We start from the raw sequence: 24,295 nt of genomic DNA, 5'->3' as shown, positions 1-24,295 counted from the left end.
CATACCACTAGTAGCGGCAGAAATGAGATACAAACTTAGGCAGTCTGACTCAGACTTTTGCTTTTAATCACTTGTCTTATATCCCCAAAATACTACCCTTTATGACAACCAAGCTTACTTTTTTTTAACACCTATTTTTGGTCCCTGTGAAGCCTTGGTGTAATCAAATGTAATTCTTTGTGCCTTCCTCATGGGTACACTTCATCCATTTCTCATGCAGTTTAAAAACATATTCACAATATAGAAAAGGTAGAAGCAACCCAGGTGCCCATCAACAGGTGAACAGATAAACAAAATGTGGTCCAAACATACAATGGAATATTATTCAACCTTGAGAAGGAAGGAAATTCTAACACATGCTGCAACGTGGATGAACCTTGATGATATTATGCTAACTGAAATAAGCCAGTCACAAAAAGACAAATACTGTATGATTCCACTTATACAAGGTAGTGAGAATAGTCAAATTTATAGAGATGGAAAGTAGAATAATTGCCAGGGGTTGGGGCAAGGGGGAATTGGGAGCTATTGTTTAATAGGTACAAAGTTTCAGCTGGGGAAGATGAGAAATTCTGGAGATGGACAGTGGTGAAGGTTGCACAACAATGTGGATGTGCTTAGTGCCCCAGAAATGTACATTTGAAAATGGTCAAAATTGTACACTTTATGTTACTTATGTTTTACCACAATAAAATAATTCACATTCATTTTATCGCTATCTAAAACCTAAGATCACAGACCTTATTTACTTGTCTTTTCTTAAATAGTGGACTTTGGAGTCAGTGCTCAGCTTGATCGAACAGTGGGCAGGAGGAATACTTTCATTGGAACTCCCTACTGGATGGCACCAGAAGTTATTGCCTGTGATGAAAACCCAGATGCCACATATGATTTCAAGGTATGGCTTCTTTGTTGTGTTTCAAAACTATGCCTACCATCTTATCCTGAGTCTTACAAAGTCTTACATGCCTTTATATTTATGATTTATGTCACCCAAAGGGAGAACTGAAAAACATTATTTGAGTTTAAGACCTATAAGACATTCAAGTGAGGATCTTTTTAATGAATTCACCCATCTTATCTGATGGCCTGTTTGTAAAAAATAAAAAAATAAATAAAAAGATTAAATCATTTTCTATATTTTTTAAAATTTACTCTTGCTTCTTATTATTGGAAAATAGATTGGATTTCCATTTTGGTTATGGTTTAGATTTTTGGAAGAGTATATATTCTGATAGCTTTTTACGTTAAACTAAGATGTGAGTTTGTTGTCTTGGGTCATCTTTTTCTGGTTGAGAATAATCTGACTTACTCACTTCTACAATGCTCGAAGTATAATTATCTGGGGTTTCTTTTTCATGAGAGGGAATCAGATGGAATATTGGTGACTACTTTATGGTATTTCTGTCGTGTGGCCTGATGTTTCATAGAAATTTGATTTGTGACTTGTTACTTTATATTATAAACTAGAAATTTGCTAATAAATTCAAAGCTGTGTTCAAATAGATTTCTCCAAGAAGCCCTGCTCTTTTCTATTCTGCTAGCCAATAACCAAACATAATTTTGCATTATTGCCCCGCAGGTTTATTGTCTGGACTTTCAGATGAGACGGCTTTCTAATGAATGGTGACTGAAAGTCAAGGCAATAAAATTAGGGGCAATGGGATCTAGGAACTGTGTGTGGGTTTCCAGGCTGTGCATTAGGTAGAGAGACACCCTGTGGTCTTTGTGTACATTACAGGACAACTTGGGCAAAACTTGATCTGCTTGGGCTGGTTTCAGAGGTGCATGGACTTTTCACCAAAACACTTTAATGATCCTCTGTAAATACTCTCATCTAACAGATGAAGAAACTGAGGCCGAGGTCTGCAGGTGCTCACCGGGTTAGCAATCCTCTCAGAGTTAGCACTTGAATACAGGTCTCCAAACTTTCTGTTCAGAGCCCTCTCCAATATATTACCTTGCTCCTCTGTAATGTACTTCCATATAAATCTCCAATTTATCAATTGAACAGTATATTTGAAGAATATTTCACTTTTAAGGAATATTTTTAGTTCTCGACATGTGGGGTTATTATTGAAATCAGGTCTCAAAGATGCAAACATTGCAGCGTTTTTGAGGCCCCGTATCTCAGTGTTGACAGAAAATTTGCCTCTTTTGGGAATTGCAAGCTTGAAGGTCTGAAAACCTAATAATCTCCCATAAATTTCCTCCTTCCTTCAAAGTTAGTCACTGTAATAACCTGACAACAATCTGTCTGAAAACAGCTGCCAAGTTAAAAATTAATCTCCTGCCAAAATAAGTGTCATTTTTTTAAACTGCTAATGATAAGCATATGTAAATAATTCTGTTTGCAAATCCCTTCAGAGAAGCCACTACAAAATATACATCCCAGGCCAGATACGGGTATCATGATTAGCTACAAGCAATTCTTCAAACCATAGTTATACCTAACAAGTGCTAACTAGTCTACATCTGGGCCACAGATATTCTAGATTACTATGTAACATAGCATGGGGAAACAGCGTTTGCAGCTTTTACAACCTCAGCTTAATCTTTTAAGTATTGTGACTGACTGCACTATATATGGGACTTTTGTTATGTAAATAAAGTGGGTGCCTTCAACTGACTTGTTTTCAGTAGGGTATCTAGAAGAGGCTTTCCTTCTGGCCAAGCCAAAGCTTGGAATTAAACTGATATTTTGGTCCTCTTTCCTCAGATTATGGCTAAGGAGTATAGTTTAAGATCACTGTAAATGGTGTGAGACCAGTGCATAACTCTAGGTATGGGCAAATCCTGGTGTATGAGTAGCCACAGAGGTTGTCATGCTGCACAGTGATTTCAAAGGTACTGGAAGGCTCACCTGGCTATAAAAGTATCCTGAGACATTAAAAAGATTGAAGATGAATGTCTGTGTGTTTTTTTAAAAAATAAAGAATCCTGATAGAATAGGTTCAACGGTGTCAGTCATTTAGACCTTAGTGCAAATGAGTTTAACAGGATTGTCAGGAATGCAGGTTGTGCAAGAGGAGGAAAAAGTCATGAAAAGTCATGGCAGGGATATGAGCTTCACTGGTTATTTGCCATGGGTAAAAGGAGGAGGATGACAAAAGAATGAATAAGGAAGGCTTTTCTACAGAGGACTTTATAATATGGAATTATTTTAGGTTTTTAAAAAAATTCATAGTGGTCTTCAAAGACATCTTAGACAAATCAAATAGTAAATAATAAATAACAAAACCAAGCCATACCCTGTTGGGGTATAGTGGAAGGTTTGGGGATTCTTTGCAGATTTATTTAATCCACTTATACAGTTTTACTGTGGGCCAGAGAAGATGCTGATCTTTAAATAACCTTACTACTTCTTTCTTGGCACCATATATCATCCCCTTTTCTGTTCAGTATCCTTAGGAATGTAACCTGTCACCAGGGGACAACTTGACAATATGCTGACTTTCAAAATCATTTATTCATTCACTCAGTGCATATTTATATCCATTGTGTATAAGGAGTTAGTCAAGCTGTATCTGTACATGTAGTTTCTGATAGAAGGTTCATTTGAGACCCCATCAAAGCCCGAGGATTTCGCTGTGTGTTTGGTGGTCCACTTGGCCCAGTGGTGTATCCCAGCCCCAGAAGCTTGATGTCAACACTTTGGGCCCTCATGTGCTATAGCCACTTTCAGCTGAGAGTGTGTATTTAGAATAAAGGATGACTTGGCCACCGGACTTTATTAGATTTCTTACCACAAAAGTCCTTTCTGTAAAATAAAGACAAGAAGAAAAAGAAAAAGAGTATAGCTTAGTTTTGTTATTTGATTTATTGTTTATCAATTATTTTTTGATGTGTCTAAGATGTCTTTAAAGACCACTATAACTTTTTACAAAACCTAAAGTAACTCAACTTATAAGGTCTTCCTTCTGTAGCTTTTTATTGCAGAGTCTGGTTTTGTGTGATATCTACTGGGCACAGTAAGTAACTCACTGAAAATAGACCCTCTCCTAAGGAGGAGTGCCAGAATCTCATTTGCCGGGTGTGCTGGCTTTCCCCTGGAGGCCCTTCCTTTCTTGTTTTCAGAAATTCTGTCAAAACACTTCAAGTGAAAGGAAAGGTTTCATTTCCCTGATAAGTATGTGGGGCAATAATGAAAGCTTTCCCGTTTAATAATAAGCATTCAAAAGATTTGAAATTAATAAAACTGTTCAAAATGCCTAGGCTGTTTAAATTGTTATTTTTTTAACCTACTTTGAATTTCATTTTGGTTGGATGGGATCTGCTAAGCATTTTATAGTCCTGTGTATTTATTACTTTAACAGAACCATCCACTAAGAAATTTCTGTGGCTGAATGCCACAGTATAGTACACATAATGTAGTCTTATTCACCTCTTCCACCCCATAGACACACACACACACACACACACACACACACACACACACACACACACACACGGGAAATCTATAAAGAACCTGGAAAAACTTAATAGTATTTACTTTTGAATAGAGCATGTGGATGGAAAACTTACAATTTTTATTTTCTATATCTTTCTGTCCTGTTATGTTTTTTGCCATAAACAGGCCTTGCTCTTATATGAAGCCAATGAAGTAAGAGATGCACAGTGAAATGGCTTACCCCCTCATCCCACTCCCCACCAGATTCATGTCCTCAGGGCTGATCTGTGCCAATGTTGTTTATTATTTGCCTAAACTCTGTTTATGAGACTTTCATATGGGTACTGCAGATTATTTGCAGACATGGGTGTCTCCTCCAGCGTTTGGGTGAATATTGTGATCTGGTTGTAGAGAAAAAGTACTCTTTTCCCCTGTGTCACAGATAATTGGCATTATTCAGGCAGGGTGGAAATACTTCTTCTAAGTAAGAGGTTCAGTTGGAAATGAAGTGAGCAACCTAACTAGTGGTAGAGTTCCCGCCGTGCAGGGTGTCACCTGAGAGGACAATATTCAGATTGCAGAATGATGCATTTATACTCTCAAACAAGTCGTGGCCTCTGTCTACTGAGATTCAAACAAAGGTCCTTCCCTATTCGATCAGAAGGAAGATGACCCAGATAGCATGTTAGTGTCACCAACAGGAAACTGAAACTCCTGTTCAACATATTTTTGTGGCTCTCTGTTCACACCCACCTATAAAGGATTCCTTAGTGAAACGCAGCCAGTACCTCCTCCATGCAACATGCTGATACCCAGGGGAAGAGAGTGAGCTATTCTAATATTTTCCCTTTGGTCACATAACGAGTGAAGATGGACAAAAAACTAAAGATTTCTGTCCTCAGTTTGTTTTATGTGTGAAATGGGATTATTAATAACTATCTCCACTTCAGTGACCCTAACTCACCACCTAAGTTCTGTGTCTAGATAACATAATATATAAATATATAACATAATTAATAAGAGTCAGTCCTTTGAAGTCAGACAGGACCAGTTTAGACTTTGCCTCCTATTTGCAAATTACCTCAGGGGAGTTATTTAACTTTTTGTAAACCTGCATAAAATGGGAATAATAAATTGTTTATTCGGAGGTTATAATAGAATAAAGTGAGAATATATATAAAGGGATTAATACAGTGTCCACCACTTGGTAAGTACTCAATATATAGTACTTAGTATATATATTATAGATAGTTTTGTGTTTATGTTATCATATGGAAGTATTGCTATTTGGGGCCTTTTTTTTTTTTTTTTAAGACGGAGTCTACCTCTTGTCACCTAGACTGGAGTGCAGTGGCACGATCTCGGCTCACTGCAACCTCTGCCTCCTGGGTTCAAGCGATTCTCCTGCCTCAGCCTCCTGAGTAGCTGGGATTACAGGCGCCCGCCACCACGCCCAGTGAATTTTTGTGTTTTTAGTAGAGACGTGGTTTCACTGTGTTGGCCAGGCTGGTCTTAAACTCCTGACCTCGTGATCCGCCCACCTTGGCCTCCCAAAGTGCTGGGATTACAAGCATGAGCCACTGCACCCAGTGGGGGCCATTTTTTACCCCTAAAAGGCAACAGTTTCATACGGTTCAACCTCATATTTGTGTTACACACCTCTGTCTGCTTACGTTGAGCCAGAATCTGCTTCTCTATAACTTTTACCACTCAATTAAGATGTTGTCCCTAGGGACCATACACACAATGCATCAATTTCTTTTTCCCACCTGGAACATTTCAAAAGAATAAACTAGTCACAAATAAGTTACCCAACAAAAGACGATTTTCTGCTCTGTGATACAGTATGCTGGCTGTGCCCATTATTAAGCTATTGTCTGTCAACTCTGGACTGCCATGCTGCTCTCTGCTTTGTGATAATGGAGCTAGGAGTCAGCTGTCCTCCCTTCTGTTTGTCCATCTGACTTCTTATCAGGCTCTGCCAGCAGGGAGCAATAGAGAACGGGAGATCAAGTCTGGAGGAGGAAGGAGGACACACGTTTTCCTGTTTGCTTCCTGTAAGCTTCTTGTTTATGCCTGCACGGTCCCTGTGACCTCTTTGACCACCACTGAGTACCAGAGCTCCCTGTCATCTTACCTGACTCTGGTTTGCTGGTTGAACTGCCAGTTGATGATATCTGGTCCTAAGGGTCTATCTGTACCCACATTCGTTGAATACCCAATGCAGCATGTACTGCATTGTATATTAGGCACTTTTTGCATATTCTTCCTTATTGAATTCTCTTACCAGTCCTGCAAGACATGTATTCTTTTCATGTTGCAGTTCTTTTCATGGGCTCAGAGTTGTTAGTTGTGTCACAGTTGGGTCTGGCTGCAGACCATAGGCACCTTCTACCTCATGGTGCACATTGGGGTTCTTGTCTTGTGCCACACAGCCTCTCATTCTTCTGTGGCTGGTTCAGACATCTAAACGTGTTGCTTTTCTTCACTGTGTTGAGCAGCCCAGCCCCAGAAGGAATGCTTTCTTGTTCTGTTCAAGTTGCTTGTGTATCAGCTGTTCCCCACTCCCACCCTTACCAGCAGCCAAAAGTTCTGTCTTGCCTCTGCCTTCCCAAAGGCACTAGAATTTGTCTCTCTTCTGTTTGTAATGCACATAGCGCTAGGCTATTAATCATGCCACAGGCTAGGCTGCACAACACCTCTGGAATAATGAATTATCCAGCTCCTGCCAAAATGAGTCACACCATGGCCATGAACGAAACTTATCTCTTTCTGACTCTTTCCTCATCTTGTTCTTCCCTCTTCCCTTGCTTGTCTCCTGTGATCTGTCTTGCCAGTGGTAATTGGAGCATTTTCTCCTTAAGTTCTGAAGTGTCTTTGGGACTCGCTAATGTATCCAACGGCTAAACAAGGCCTGTCAAGGACATTTATGGCTTTCTAGCATGGGCAGTTGAGTGTAGCTTACAAGCAACTTTGGATATATATGACCAGGAATATAAATGTTCCTTTTGGAAAACAAGAGAACCCCAGCCAAAAAAAAAAAAAAAAAAATCCTAACAATGATATCAAATGAAGGCTTAAGGAAGCAGCAGAATTGACTAGGTCATGTGACTTAGCAGAGTATGCACAGGTATTTGTGGTGATATGACCTTTGCTTTGAAAGGGGTGTTCTGGTGGCTTAGGGAAAGGCTGCCCAAGAGGGATTCTGAAGTGATGTGTACTAAATAAAGTACATATTTTTTCCCTAAACCTTCTTGCTTCCTGTGGAATAAATCCAGGATTACCTAACAAATGAGACCTCTCCATTTCCTTACTGTCAAAGTATGTTCTTCAAATTACTGCTGTATGTGTATTATCACTTAGGAATGCTTTTGTCTGTATTACGTTTCTTATGTCACCAGAAATCTAGAGGTAGGCAGTTCAGGGTTCATGTGATGGTTCACTGATATCTTCAGAAACCGAAGCTCCTAGCTTTCTGTGCTGGCATCATTAGTCTTTTGGCAATAACTCATGGTTGCAAGATGGATGCTGTAGCTCCAGATATCATATTTTTATTCAAGGCATTAAGAAGTGGGAAAAAGTTAGCAAGACACCAGCTATATTTGTCCCTTATTTCAGGAAAAGCAGAAGCTCCCAGAAGATGTTTTGCTTATGTCTCATTGGAGAAAACTATGTCACATCCCTAACTGCCATCCTTAGCTGTCGGGGAGTCAGGATAGGCAAGTGTGGCTTTGCTATACTCTGAAATGGAAGCAGCAACAAAAATGAGGGTTGAAAATGACCATTGGGTTAGCCAATAAACAATTTCTGCCACAACTAAATGAAGGGAAATCATAGAAGACTAAGTTGGGCAGGCAAAGGCAGTGTCACCTGACAGTGGAGAAGAAGGAAATCAATATTCTTGAGCCCTACTTTGTGCCAGATTTTGTGCTAGGCATACCTGATCAATACATGCATGCCACGCTTATTTCCACTGTGCAATTGAGAAAGCTAAGCTCTGAGCAACAGTCTGCATGTAGCTAAATTGGAAACCTCTATTTGAATTCGGATCTGCCTGTCTTAAAAGCCTATTCTCAGTTGGGTGTAGTGGCTCATGCCCGTAATCCCAACACTTTGAGAACCCAAGGTGGGAGGATTGCTTGAGCCCAGGAGTTCAAGACCAGCCTGGGCCACATAGTGAAACCTCATCTCAATCAATCAATCAATACCTGCTTCTTTCTTTCTACCAATCCATGTTGCCATTGGGAAATTGAGGCCAGTTTTATAGCATGAAACTGGAGTACCTCACTGAATCTCAGTACCTTTAGTGAATTGCCAGCACCTTCAGTCACCTATGGACAAAGCAGGAATCTGAAGTAATTATTTTATGGATTCAAAATGCATTTTGATAACAAAAATGATAAGGGGAAAATGGTGAATACTCAAGTCCTTAGATTGTGATGCTAGTTAAAAGAGAACTGGCCTAGGAAGCAGAAGACCCAGCTCAGTTTAAAACCAGCTGCTAAGTTGCTCTTTGATCTTGGGTAAGTCATGTTCCCTCATTTGTGAAATGAAAGGTTTGGCTAGGTGATCTGCAAAGAGTCTACCAGCCCTAGAACACTTAGGTTTTGCTACATTCTCTCATGTGTCTTTCATTTGTTCATTCATTCAATAAATATTTATTAAGGGCCTACTGTGTGCCAGGAGCAGTTCTAGGTACTTTGGTTACATCAGACAACAGAACAAAGATCCTTACTCTGTGGCTCTTAGGTTCTTATGTATGTGTGTTAGAGGTAAAGGGCACAAGCAATCAACACAAAACATGGTAAATTAGTGATGAATAAACATGTCGTATGTTAGAGGTGGTTAGTTCTGTGGGGGACAAATATGGGGAAGGGGCATGAGCAGTGCTGGGGGGAGGTCCCAGTGGTCCTCATTGAGAACACAGGGGTTGAGCAGGCTTTGGGGAGGTGAGGGAGTCAGCTAGCACATCACTGCTGAGGTGCTGCAGGAAGAGGGAACAGCTTGAGTCAAGATCCAAAGGCTGGGCCTTCTGAGCATTTTCCTTCTTCCTGACCTGAGGCCTGGCCTTGAGTTCTTCTTACCCCAGAACCATCATTTTCTTTCATATGTATTGGTTTTCAGCCCAGCTCAAAGCTTTCTGGACTTGAAAGCCATTTAAATTGGACCCTTCTGTTGCAGTTAGGGCCACAGAGCCTGGCTGCCACCTTCTTACTTGTGTCTTATTTCACACTATAGAAACTCTCAGTTCCTAGGGATCTGGGTAAAATGGTGGTAGAACTACCAAGGCCTGTAGACACTAGAGTCTTATCGAAATAGCACAGGGACCTTAAGAGCCAACCCACCATTTCCAGGCTATTATTGCTGTGTTTCCTGTTTAAAGCCTCCTGAATAGCAAATGACTCAGTGTTTCTCTCATGTTCCCAAATGATTATCTTTGTCTATCAACCATAAAACCCCAGGTACAGGCCGGGCACGGTGGCTCATGCCTGTAATCCCAGCACTTTGGGAGGCTGAGGCGGGTGGATCACGAGGTCAGGAGATCGAGACCATCCTGACTAACACTGTGAAACCTGTCTCTACTAAAAACACAAAAAATTAGCCAGGCATGGTGGCAGGCACCTGTAGTCCCAGCTACTCGGGAGGCTGAGGCAGGAGAATGGCATGAACCCAGGAGGCGGAGCTTGCAGTGAGCCAAGATTGCACCACTGCACTCCAGCCTGGGCGACAGAGCGAGACTCCGTCTCAAAGAAAAAAAAAAAAAACCCCAGGTAAAATAGAACTGCATTTTTGTCTTTACCAGTTATTGCTCCTGAGCCAACTTGTAATAGATGGGTTGAGCCATCCCCATCAGCTCCGGAAATAACCTCACTAAGCGAGGCCAAGAGCCTCTGGGAGACTCAGTCACTTGCTAGGCCAGAGAAACACGGGGTGCAGATTGCGTTGAATGAAAATCTTTGTGTACATCTTGAAACATAAGAAAGAGAAGGGACAAGAGTTGACTTTGTGAGTTGTGTTGTATGCAGAGAGTTCCTTGGAGTCTTAGAATGATGGTGTTGTGAAGGTGCATTGCTATTCCCAGTTGAACTGAGAACTGGTAACATTGAAAGAATCCCCCTTGCTCCTAGTGTGAGGTTACACATGTGCCCCAGCCACCTGCTCTCAGGTAGACTGCACTTTAGGCAAGAGGCTAGAGCCCCTAGAAAACCCCCTCCACATTGTGCAGGCCTCTGCCCAATTACTGAACAGCCCTGAGTGTCATTTCACAGGATATTGAGAAACTTAGTTCTAGGGAGTGACTCAGCATGAAGGTTATGAATTTTATGAAGCTCTCTTCCAGTTACATCTCTTTTTCATGTGGCCTTGACATTTGTTTGATGGCAATAGCAAGGAAACTTACCTTTGATCACTCTAATCTGAGAGAATTTTGAAAAATATACAAAATGCATGAGGTATTTAAAATGAAATATCTATATTAGGATGTGGGCCATTGAATCAAATTTGATACTAGATTTTCTTACCAATCTGCTGTGAAACTGAGGCAGCAAGCCTCTTTTTGGTGTTTTCTAACCAGGTTTTCCCCATCTCTTGATATTCCCCCCTCATGCAATATTTAGAGACTACTGAGCCACAGACAGAGTATGGGAGGAGAATATTGTTAGAGATGGAGATTGTACAGGTAGAAGTGGAGGCAGGAGGCATTACCCTAGAAAATTCTGTTCAGAGAATAAAAGTCAGTCTGAGCATAAGAAATAAGATAAACGTATACTGGCCTCTATTGTACATACTAGTCTACTCACAAAATAGACAATATTTGTTTATCTTTTCAACAAATACATTGAGTACCTCCTACTGTGCCCAACTCTGATCTAAGCACAAGAGAGACATCAGTGAATGCCATCATCGAAAAGTCTCCCTGTCCTCATCTTATTAGGTAAAACCATATGAAATTGCTGTTTTTGTAGTTAAAACAATTGAATGTAAATAACACCTACTATCTGATCCAGCCATTCCACTCCCAGGTATTTAACTAAAAGAAATAAAAGCATACACCCTCAGATTTGTACACCAATGTTTGCAGCACCTGCATCTGTAATAGCCCAAACTAGAAACAGTCCAAATGCAAAAACAGTGATATGTCCATAGAATGGAATACTACACAACAATAAAAAGGAGTGAGATACTGATATGTACTACAACATGGATGGGCTTCAGAAACACTATTCTACGTGAAAGAGATCGAATACATAAGACAACATATGATGTGATTTCACTTATACAAAACTTTGGAAGTTACAAACTACTTCATAGTGACAGAAAGCAGATCATTGTTTGCCTAGGGACAGGAGAGTGGGGATGGGTTCAGGCAGGAAAGGAAGGAGGCAAATGAGATCTTTGGGGGATGATGGGTATGTTTACTGTCTTGACTGTGATGATGTGTTCACAGGAGGATCCCTACGTCATACCTTATCAAATGGTGTACTTTAGGTACAGTTTATTATATGACAATTATAGCTCAATGATGGTGTTATAAACAGTCGAATAGCAGCAATTTCATATGGTTCAATCCACAGATAAGTTTCAGTAACGAATTAATTTAAAATTGTTTATATTCATTTTTCATACATTTATTGATAAGCTGCCATGTGCCAGACACCATGAGTGGTACTGTCAATGAAAAGTAAGACTGTTTCTGCTTTGAAGGTTAGTGGAAGAAATAGGTTTGTAAACAGAAAACTGAATGACTTTCACAGGAAGTTCTGAGGCAATTACCAGGTTTAACCAAGTTGTCCTTTGTTGACTGAATTTATGTGTGTGTCTGCCCCTTCTTTTTCAGAGTGACTTGTGGTCTTTGGGTATCACCGCCATTGAAATGGCAGAAGGTGCTCCCCGTAAGTACCCTCCTCTGGGGTGAAATCTGTTGCTGGTCTGCTCTGCAGGTACTGAAGTTTCCTTGCCAGGAGCTGCAGTTGCTTTACTTCCACTACACCGAGCCCTGCATGGATTCAAGCTGGCATATTTAGAAAGCAGAGTCATCTTAAATCAACCAGGAATCCATTCATTTCAGAGCAGTGGGAGAATCCTGTTTTTATTAGAAAAAAAAAAGGAAGAAAAAGAAAGCATACTTTGGGGAGTCTTGTTTGTTTTACAGATTCTGTACATCATTTATTCTTGGACTACTCCTCACCTGACATAAAACTGTGACCAACTCACAAGACTATAAACTCCAATGTATGAAAATCCAAAATTAATTTTCAGTGCACAGGTTATACAAAGACTCCACTCAATGGCTATCACTCCTCTTAAAATACCGATGTTTAAAATTTTAGATTTCCCTGCTATTTGAGGCAGAGTGGCTAGGGCTCCAGCAGTCTTGAGAATCTCAGTTCCTTGAGATTTGGAGTACTGGCCCCGGCAGAGAGTCTCTGTCATGAGACTGTGCCTCACAGACTTCCATATAGGAAGTGTAACTGGTTGTCAGCCCCAGCTGCTGCAATGGCAGCAGGCCGCACCTTTCAAGGGCCACTCCCCGCCAGTGACCTAGCACAGTGGGGATACTAAGGCAGGCCCTTTCCTGGAGGACACAAGATTCCTTTGTAGGCAACTTTCACCCAAGTAATCCCCTATGACTTTACAAGGCCTGCAGGACAGGCTGGGACCCTTCCACCTACCTTTTCTGCCTCTCTCCTTCACTCAGGGTCAGACTTGCATAGCAATCTGATGACTTCCCATACTGCCTGGCTCCTTCCCTGTTTCCATTCACATAGTAATTTACCCAGTAATATCCTTGGTGTCTGCATCTCAAAGGACTAGGACAAAAATAGGCCCTTTATTTGCACGACAGGTCATTATACTTATGACTTTTACCTTCAGGTTGTCATCGTTTTCTTACTTCCCAGTCTAGAATTGGTAGAACTCATCTGTAGCATGATTGATTTGGAGTGCTGGTTGACAAAATTGCCCTCATTCACAATGCTAATAGGCATGTGTGAATCAGAAAAATAATATATTGCAGTCTTAAACCATATTATCATTCTTGATGAGTGGTAGACAGGGCTAAAAATAAACTTCTGCCCACAGAATCCTTTGGCTTTTAGGGAGCATATATTCTTATTCTAGCTACAAAGTAGAAATTCTCCCAGATGTTTGAAAAGTAAACTAATAAAATATTTTATTAAAATAAGAACATATGAGTGCTTTCACTATAAACGATAATGTCATGTTTACAAGATGAGATCTTTTTATAACTTTGTTTTTCTGCCAGACTCTGTGTGACTTAATCCTCTGGGCTTCCTGGGGCCAGTGAATTTAAAAACAAAATGAAATAAAACCCGTTACGAAACCTGAAAAGCCATTCGGGATATCTGGAAACAGAGAAAATGGGGCTCTGGGGCTAGTGTTTTGGACTCCAAAAATCTGTGTAGATAACAATTGCATTTGGATGAGCTGTCGACGTGTAAGAAATAGACGGGATAATCAAATGCCTTTTATTTATGGCTTAGGCTTTTACTAATTAAAAATAGCTTACCATCTCCATTGTAGTTGTCATCTGATGGTATTTACTTTAAATGTCAGGTGGTCATTCACAGCAAGGGTGGCTGGTTGTTGACCCTTTAATTTAGTTTCCTTAAATATGAAGTAAACATGTATTCACTAGAAATGTTAGCAGTAGCTATGTGAACCATGTTGTATTTTATGAGACTCCTGTAAGTGGATATTGGATCTTTCAAATGCTCAGAAGCATTTGGATATTCTGACTTTGTGCTCACTGGTGGTGTGTAAACTGAGTGGGTCATTGGGCAGCCATTATCTGCACAGCCAAGACGGGCTTGGCCTGGGTTTGGCCTCCTAACTGTAGCTGGCCCTTGTTTTGGTCTCTTGCAGCTCTCTGTGACATGCACCCCATGAGAGCCCTCTTCCTCATCCCCCGGAACCCAGCACCTCGGCTGAAGTCTAAGAAGTGGTGAGTTTGGTCTTCGATGTTTCGCAGATCTAAGGGTGAGGTTTTCTTGTGATTCTATTTTGGATTAGCTCTAATCCCTAGGTCCTGCTGGTAGAATGAGACTAACATGTATGATGACTTGATGAATTACTTTCCATATGCTGTCATTCATCTTAAAGTATATATTGAGTATCTACTGTTTGTACAGCAGGTCTTTATTCCCCCACCTTTAAGGTAAGAAATTATTAGCCAAAATGGGTAAGTGAAGCCAAGTAATAACATGAAAGCTCTTTGATTTATAACTCCAAGTCATATCTTTCCTGGCAGCACAGAACATCTTATCAGAGAGGGTGATAGTTTAGAGAGTCAGCCTGTTAGATTGGCTGATTTCTTTTCTATTCCTTACAACAATCATTCCCTAAGTGCATATACATACCAGGTAATGTTTGAGATTATTTCTCTGGCTCGTGTATGAGCATTTGCAGTTTTTTTGTTTTTACTACTGTTTTCACATATGGCAGGTGATACTGGCTTCTTATTTGGGGCAGCGATTTAACTTTTCCTTTTAATAAACTTACATAAAACGGTGGCTTAATTTAAAGGAAACTACTACATGAATACTAGTATGAGTGGTGTGAGGTACGGCAAAAATTATGTTGATAGGATATGACTGACTAACATTTGGGAAACAGTTCTACAGGTTAAGCCAGATGTTGGATGTTTGACTTTTTTGGGATAATTATATAGTTGGGATCTTCGTATCTTATTATTCCATAACCAAAATTCATTGCTTCCTCCTTTCTTCCTATGGAAATGGTGTATCCTCCCTGATACATTCTTGAATCTCGGATTACTCATGGTCTGAGGTCAATTCCTGCACTATTTGTGACCTCCTATCCTTTTTCTAGAGATAAGTCCTGGGCAGTGAGACCATGAGGGACAGGATCCTTCTGCCCCTTTCCATAGCCCTTCATGATCAGGCGCTTGACTGGGGTCCTCATGTTTCCCACCCACCCACACACAGGCTCACCTCTACCATACAGGGGGCAGCCTTAATTACCACCAGTCATCTACTAATGAGAGCCACCCTGGTGGAACAGAGGAAAGGGCACACTGCACAGAAAGAGGGAAGGAAACAGCCAGAAAAGAGATGGCAGCCTCAGAATTGCCGGGCCCTGCGAGGGGAGTGAGAGTTGCTATTGGTAACAAGGAGGCAGAGCGTTCCCTGCTCCTCCTTCCTCTGCAGAGGGTCACTGTGGTGCAAGACAACCCTTCTCTCCCCAGCAACAGCCCTCCCATTGGGTGTCATACATCATGTGATCGGCAAAGCACCCCAACACCCTGCTTCCTCTCTTCTCCCTGGATCAGACTCCTGGGGAGAGGGACTGGCTCAGTTCTCTTCCCTGGAAGTGACAGTGACACTACAAAGCCCTCTGCTAGGTTCCTGCTTGACATCTGAGCTGAGTCTGGTGTATACAGTGGGCTTTACTTACCCTGTTCCCTGCCCTATCTTCTCCTTGTCTCCCTTTACTGCTGCAGGACACGTATTCCGAGCTTTTCCACAGAGGAGGACAAACTGGCCCTCCACAAATGTATTTGACTGTCACACTATGGTCATATACCCTGTTTTAAAAATATGTGTATTAATTGGCAACACTTAAAAATCTGTCAATTGAGCATTACATTTAGATTTCTGGCCTTTTTCTTGCAAAGATGCAGTGAACTGCCTGCAAAGATGCTAGCTGCTGCTCCCATTTAGGACAAGTGATTGTCCTTCTCCTCCAGCTGCCACCTCCCCCCACCTCAGAAGCTGGTGTCAGTTGGTTAGTATACATCTCCTGTTTTCTTTTCTTTCTTTCTTTCTTTTTTTTTTTTTTTTTGAGACGGAGTCTCGCTCTGTCACCCAGGCTGGAGTGCAGTGGCATGATCTCAGCTCACTGCAAGCTCTGCCTCCCGGGTTCACGCCATTCTCCTGCCTCAGTCTCCTGAGTAGCTAGGACTACAGGCGCCCGCCACCATGCCTGCCTAATTTTTTGTATTTTTTTTTTTTTTAGTAGAGACAGGGTTTCACCGTGTTGGCCAGGATGGTCTCGATCTCCTGACCTCATGATCCGCCCGCCTCGGCCTCCCAAAGTGCTGGGATTACAGGCATGAGCCACCGCGCCTGGCCACATCTCCTGTTTTCATCTTAACCATGGTCTGCACCACCCCTTTTTGTGACCTACCTGACCCCACAGAAAAGTGAGTGAACAGCCCTTGCCCTACAGTGTCGGTTTTCACCGACTGAGACCCAAAAAAGATCAACGGTGTGCTGACCTTGTTTGAGAAATACAAACTTTTAGGACAATGCAGTCTGATTTTTCGGCTTCAAACCTTTGACAACAACTAATTTTAATAATGCTGGAGGGAGCAGGAGAAGTTTGGAAACACTGAGAAGTCCAGGCCAATTTCATCTCATCCTGCCACCTTGCACACCTTTCCCTTGATGTGTAAGGAAAACTGAGTAGGAAAGCTATGGGAACAAGTCCTATATTGTCAGACAGGGAAAGGAAAAGTAACCTGATTGTTAGAGAGAGACTGGGGAAACAAAAGCCCTGATAATGTGCCATTTCACACTTCGATTCCCAGCCTTTGTAGAGGTGGTGGTGCAGCCTCCAGGCACATGATACTTGACAGCAGACATGGCTCCCATTTCTCTGCAATACAATTCCACCAGTTTTTAAGTGAAAATATTTAAACACTTCAGAGTATTTTATCTTGAAAGCGCAGGTCCAAAGTGATTTGAAGTAAGTTAGGATTTACTTTAATAGACTCTAGTGTTTGAGAGGAAATGAAACATTTTGTTTATGTTTTTTATTTTAATTATTTAAAAGGAAAAGACTCCCTCCCCCGACCAAGAGACAAAATTCCAAAACATTCTTTTATTTCCAGCTATTCTCTACCTAAATGAGTTACCGGGTTAAATGCCTTGTTCTCAGTGTATATATCAACACCTGACCAAAGGGGGCGCCATTGTTGAGACAGGGCCATGAACTCTTCTCATGGCAAACATTCAATAAAGCATCATTTTCAGCATGACTGAGTCTACAACATACAAGGCATAAACTGGTCTCTTAGTGTGAGCTTTTTTTTTGTTTTTTAACTTGTACCTTCAAGATTTGAGAAATAAAGGCAGTGGCACTGCTCTTTCCACCGTCATCGTGGAGGGAAAGGAGACCACCACCACTCACAGGAGCCCACTTCTTCCTTCCCTATTGGTATGATGAGGAGAGGCCTTTGTGGTATGGGATGATGAAGTTAGGGCACCACTGAATGTTCAGGCAGCTCAGCCATTTAATAATAAGTTGTCTGGGAGGGTTGTAACCTTAGTGGAATCAGAGGAAACCAAAGATACTCTCACCCTCTACCTCCATATCAGCACCAGCAAGTGAATAGCAAGACTGGGATTCCCATTCTCTCTTCCTGTCTCTTGTGCGTGGGTAGATTCCACTCGCAGGGGTAAACCATCTCCTTCAAAAGATTTTCTCCTCCCTTCTCTTGCCACCCTGCTCATCCACACTCACCTGCCCTCGCAAGTATACTCAGTGTCACTGCTTCCCTCCAGGACTTTCTGGAGAAGGATAGGAATGGCTCCATTAAGTATAAGACAGTGAATCTTTCATGTGCCCTTTAAATTTGAAGAGCCCACACAGGCAAAGCAGCACTCAGTTGAGATCATTAGAAAAATCATAACTGCTTATATGTACAAGCTCCACTGGTCCAAGCCACTCATGCTTCAGATGCAGGTGTGCAGGCCCAGTGAGGCTAAGTGGTGTATTTGCACGAGTTCTAGCCTCCTTACTGGGAGAACCAGCCTGGACCCAGCCTCCTGCTTTTGCTCCAAGGCTAAAAATCACCCCCGTTATTGTATGAGGCACCAGTTCTGATTCTTGGTGGGTTGTCAGACTTTTGAGATATGACAAAGTTCTTGTGTGTGTGTGTTTTCTAAATATAATAATAATACAAAGCCAATATCAAATTCCTTCTACTAGACAATATGCTAATAGTAATGTGACTTTGAACTTTGGACTTTATTAAAATCCAGCTAAAAACTATTACGCAGACTTTAAAAATTAACCTTTTTGTGCAGGCTTCTTGGAGATAACAGCCCAGTTGACTCCTCCTGCTAAGCTATTTAACCCATACGTGAAATAATTCCCTTAAAGAACTCTATGTTTACTTAGTTCAACAGAAATGAGGATTTCTTTTTTTTAGAGACAGAGTCTCATTCTGTCACCCAGGCTAGTGTACAGTGGTGCAATCACAGCTCACTGCAGCCTCAAACTCCTGGGCTCAAATGATCCTCCCACCTCAGCCTCCCCAGTAGCTAGAACTACAGGTGCATGCCACCATGCTCAGCTACTTTTTTCTATTGTTTATAAAGAGACCGTCTTGCTATATTGCCCAGGCTGGTCTCGAACTCCTGGCCTCAAGCAATCCATCCATCTCAGCCTCCCAAAGCACTGGGATTATAGGTGTGAACTACCGCACCTGGCCAGAAGTGGGGATTTCTGCTCCTAAGTCCTAAAGGCGGATGCTGTGTTCCTTAAGTCCAATGATGCTCAGAGATTGCTGGGGGCAATGTCATCATAGTCATCATCATAATAATAGCAAACACATATGTGGCATTTATGATACCAGGCACTGTTCTCAATATTTTACATGAATTAATTCACTTAACATAACTTTTTTTGAGATAAGTACTAATAATATCCCCATTGAATGCAGCCAGGGAAACTGAGACACATAGAAGTTAAGTAATTTGTCCAAGTTAGTAAGTGATGCAACTCAAAGTAAAGGAAGAGGGTAGCTTTTGGAAATAGGGCAGGGCCAATGCAAATTTTAGGCCAAATTGCGTTTAGGGAGTCTGATGATTACCAAAAACTTTTAACCCAACTGATTATAATAGCTAATGTAACAATCTTTCCAGCATTTTGAATTCCCCCAACACAATTTAACACATAAACAGGTTCAATCTGGGAAGATAAAGTATTTAGTGACTCTGATAGTAGAACTAGTATTATCAGACTGTAGGTACCAATCATTACCATTTATTTCTCCATGCCAACCCTTGGGAAATCAGTTTTACTAACCTTATGTGTTTTTATTTTATAAGAGACAAAACTAAATTACTATCAGCAGAGATTCAAGCAATAAAGTTATATAAATGTACTTTAAACTCATTAGAACACTCAGCAAACAGTGAGGTAATATTCAACATAGGTGAAGTGTTTTCACTCTTAAATAAGTGTGCAATTAAGCATATTGATTCTTTGGTCATGCTAACTTAAATAAGACACTACGAATCCTTCTTTGAAGACTCATTTTAAGTAAACATTATTTTCTCTTCAAAGGGTGCCACTTGAAGAAGATATGAAATATATTACCAGCTTTGTAGTTCTGCACAAGTGGGCCCATCTTTTAGGCCCAAAGTTATTCTCTTGAATATCTCTGAGTTTTTTCTCCCAGCAAGGCATACTGGGAAAAAGTACTCTGTTTAATAACTAATTTCATTAAACTTGAACACTATTCCATTCTGGAGATCTGGAGATTTCTCTGACTGTTATTTTAGATGCCAATATCAGGGAATAGACTGTACAGTCTATTAAATCTGGATCTTACTTTTAAATTGAATGTGATTTCTTTTATTTATCAACCTCTAATCAATAGTTGGTTGAGCACTTTATAAAAAACAAGCACTTCTGGCAGGTGCGGTGGCCCATGCCTGTAATACCAGCACTTTGGGAGGCTGAGGTAGGCGAATCATCTGAGGTCAGGAGTTTGAGACCAGCCTGGTCAACATGGCAAAAACCCTGTCTCTACTAAAAATACAAAAATTATCCAGGTGTGGTGTCATACACCTGTAGTCCCAGCTACTCAGGAGGCTGAGGCAGGAGAATCACTTGAACCTGAGAAGCAGAGGTTGCAGTGAGCTGAGATCATGCCATTGCACTCCAGCCTGGGTGACAGAGCGCAAGACTCCATCTAAAAAAAAAAAATAATAATGATAATAAAATAAGCACTTCCTTCTAGTTGCCAGCAAGAAAAAGAGAACTGCCATTTATATTCCTTGTAAATATTTCATACCTTTCTGTCTTAATTTTTGTTTTCATCTTTTTAATACTGATTTTTCTACCTGGAAAAGTACTGTATGGAGTTTGTTTATATCTTCATGCAGGTCAGCCTCATTCTCTTCAATTCATTCCTTAGGAGTGTCCTTTATTTCATTACATTTTTCTGGCAAGGTTTCTTCTTAGATGAGATCATATTTATGCCTCCACAGATTTATTTGATTGATCTGAGAAAGAGAAGAAAAACCGCTCTTCAAACCTCCCTTTCTGTCCCTCAGAAGTGCAGACTTGAAGGTGGCCATATTGCAGCTCTTGTCCAGAACCTTCATCATGCATTCACTCATGCACCAAACACGCAGCTCAGGTAGTGTGCTCATGATGCAAAGATGGCTCAGGCACGTTGATGCTGCTGATGATTTTCAGTGTGAAGAAGCAAGGATATGCATGGAAGCACTTAACAAGGAGGTGCACAGAGTGTCCTGCTGTCACTATTTCTAGTCCACAGTGTGGCCAACGCTGATTCATCCTGGGGCAACCCCAAGCACAGTAGGCTACCTTTATTTCTAGGTAAAATATTTTAAAAGCTTGAATGTAGCTTAGAAATTTAGAGTGGAAAAAATAAATACCAGTGATTCAGTACTTTAAAAACATGGAATAAAGTGAAAAACTGCTTTGACCAGGGCAGTACTAGAGAGTGGTGCATACAAAAGTGCCCTGTCATGTTTGAGTGTTGAAGAACATGCTCCCCATTGTGTTCTGTGTGGTGAGGGCACCTCTCAGGCCTGGAGAGTATGTATGCAGGGACTGCCAGGTAAAGGTTCAATCCTGGGATCCACTCCTGTATCTCCCCTGTGCACCACAGGAGAGCAACAGAGAGCACAAAACAGATCATTCCTGCTCTGGGCAGGACAGGAAGGGTGACCCGAGTTTCATCAAGGTCTCCTGGAGTGCCTTGGAAAAGCATGCTATAGAGTCATAAGCTTAATTATTGATGACTCTGAACAATTTCTTGGAACTTTCAGCAAGAACATGCGTGCTTAACTCATGAATCACGGCTGAAGTCCACCATTAATTTCTGCCACATTGTGGCCTTACTGCCATAATCGTAGGTATGGTATCTCTCGCCAGCTCTCCCCTGCCAGGTCTCTGGCGTGGGGTTTATCTTTGAGGAAATATTGCCTTTCTAGAGGAAGATAAATTTGCATCTGGGTGTGAACTTAATTCTTTAAAGTTAAATGTCTAATTCCTTGAGTTAATGACAAAGGTACACATGTTCTTATATGTTCTTATTCCTTGGAAAGCAGCGTTCGAAAGTGATTCTGAAACTACTGGTTACAAAGTTTGCCTAATCAAAGTTCACTTCATCATATAAAAATCTTGCTCATTTCTACGAAATGCACTCCCTGTTACCTATCCAACCTTGGTTTTACTTTTCTCCAGCTTGCATTTTCTGCCTTATTTAAGTGGCTCACCTCAGTGTCCCCCAACATACATTATTCTCATCCTAGCCTGAGTTTTTCACTGATTTCCTACATATCTGAATTATCCTTTCCCCAGAGTGATTTTCTCCTAATTTTTAAAGGCCCAGCTATGGTTTCCTTATTCCAATAGCCCTTCTAGATGTGATTCCCATAGGGGTCTTTTTTTCCCTGCGTCCTTTTGGTGTGCTATGTAATGTTACATATAAATTGTGCAAAAATGCTTTCATGTGCATAACTACCTTCTGCTACCTCAATTGCACGTTGATGATGATGATGCCTTTGAACCCATTATGCCTAATATAGTGCTACAACTGTTTTCTGATTAGTGGATGATCCCTATGCCAGCCAATTGGACCTTAAAAAAAGAAAAAGTCCCAGCATTTCAGAAATTACACATTTGCTTTTCTTTGGATCGCCGTTTTATCTGTGGATTCATTTCTTTTGTTTGGCAGGTCAAAAAAATTCCAGTCATTTATTGAGAGCTGCTTGGTAAAGAATCACAGCCAGCGACCAGCAACAGAACAATTGATGAAGCATCCATTTATACGAGACCAACCTAATGAGCGACAGGTCCGCATTCAACTCAAGGACCATATTGATAGAACAAAGAAGAAGCGAGGAGAAAAAGGTTAGACGCACATTTGTATTTCAGCAGCAGAAACAAAAGATGGAGTGAATCATGGGCGCTTGATGTATTTGGAGGTGACTATGGGGATTTCAAATGGGCCTGCATTATTCTTTAGTGTGAGGGGCTGTCTCTGAGACCACAGCCTCTGGGCATCAGTGGCATGAGACTATCGAAGTAGAATCTTTCATGAAAAAAAATAGAACTGCAAGAAACATTACCTCTGCCAGGCACTGAACAAAGTCATGTTGAATGATACTATGAAGTACTTTAATATGACAAGTGATTTTCTTAATTCAAATTAATATTCATGTTTAGAAGACTAAAACTCTACAGAAGACAGATAACCTAAAGAAAAAAATTCATCTAGTTGACATTTTTCTGTACTGACATTCCTCAACATTTAAATTTATGTGCTCTGAGGCTCATTTCTAATTCTGTTATTTAGAAGTCAGAAATAATTTTTTTAAAGTTGCAGTGATAGAAAAGATCATTAGGTTGCCAGGCTTGCTGAATGGAACATCAGATTTTGAGCTGAAGGTCATTTAACACACTTCTTTATTTTATATATGCAAAAGCACATCTTTGTGACTCTAGTTCTTACATGTCACTGTCTCTTCACTGCATCATTGAAAGAACATGAGTCCAAACTTGGAGTCTCAGGCTGCACCCTACCTTTTTGAATGGAAGCTTACATTTTTAACTAGCATAGAAATGATATGCTAATACTATATATTAGGGAACATTGAGGTGAGCTGCCAAATGAGACAAAATGCAAGCCAAAGAAAAGTGAAACTAAGGTTGGATGGGTAAGGGGAGTGCATTTTGTAGAAATGAGCAAGATTCTTATAGGTGAAGTGAACTTTGATTAGGCAAATTTTGAAACCACTAATTTCAGAATCACTTTTGAACTTTGCTTTCCAATTAACAACTCATGAGTCATGGCTAAGGTTCACCATTAATTTCTACTACATTGTGCGCTCGCTGCCATAATCATCGGTATGGTATCTCTCACCAGCAATCCCCTACCCTGTGCCTCTCTGGCATAGAATTTATCTTTGAGGAAACAGTACCTTTCTAAAGGAAGACAAATTTGTTCTTGGAGATTGACTAGCATATTGACTGCACCATGACCAAGGTAAAAACTTGCATGGTCTGGAGCAGGTTTAATGGCTAGCTGAGGTAGGGCAAGTTAGAGTATGGGAAGAGAGAAATGGAGAGGACAGCAGTGAGGGCTTTCTGGGTAGACAGCAGGAGGGGGTGCTGCTGGGAGGATGGCAGTGAAAGGCAGTGTGAGGCTGGAAAGCTGATCATTAACAGTGTGGTGAGTGGACAGTAGAGAGGAAGACCAGAGACTGAGGATGGGAGGGGAGGCACATGGTGATGTGCTTGTTCTTGCTTCCTTCCTCTCCATTTCTCTCCCCTCTTCAGTTCAGAGGCAGTAGCGGAGGGTAGCCCACAGACAGGACAGAGGCTGCCTTTCCGTTATTTGCATTTCCTTTCTTCTTTGCCTCTGCAGTTAATACCCATAACACAAGCTGGGGACTAGCGGTGGGGGCGGTGAGCAGTATGAAAGTTGAGACTGGATTGGAGAGGTAAGATCAGCAGAGGGCTAAGGCAGGATGAGAGAATGTCAGTGAAGGTTCCAGAAAAAGTTCCTTTTTTTTTTTTTTTTTGAGATGAGGTCTAACTTTGTTGCTCAGGCTGGTCTCAAACTCCTGGGCTCAAGGGATCCTCCACCTCAGC

The 24,295-nt window shown here is 41.1% G+C and overlaps 1 protein-coding gene across 4 annotated transcripts in view; it reads left to right on the top strand.

Annotated features, from left to right (window-relative positions):
- TNIK (TRAF2 and NCK interacting kinase) overlaps positions 1 to 24,295 on the top strand; it is a 398,535-nt gene that overhangs the window by 269,786 nt on the left and 104,454 nt on the right. For all 4 annotated transcript variants that reach the window (XM_003831928.8, XM_003831929.8, XM_003831931.8 and 1 more), the window contains exons 7-10: positions 768 to 898; positions 12,228 to 12,282; positions 14,276 to 14,354; positions 22,377 to 22,552. In XM_003831928.8, coding sequence (XP_003831976.1) covers positions 768 to 898; positions 12,228 to 12,282; positions 14,276 to 14,354; positions 22,377 to 22,552 — 441 coding nt within the window. The remainder of the gene's footprint in view (positions 1 to 767; positions 899 to 12,227; positions 12,283 to 14,275; positions 14,355 to 22,376; positions 22,553 to 24,295) is intronic.

The sequence above is a fragment of the Pan paniscus genome, chromosome 2 (assembly GCF_029289425.2).
Source record: "Pan paniscus chromosome 2, NHGRI_mPanPan1-v2.0_pri, whole genome shotgun sequence".
In the NCBI taxonomy this organism is placed as follows: Eukaryota; Metazoa; Chordata; class Mammalia; order Primates; family Hominidae; genus Pan; species Pan paniscus.
The sequence above is the reverse complement of the archived record's forward strand: the minus strand, read 5'-3'. Positions and strand labels throughout refer to the sequence as shown.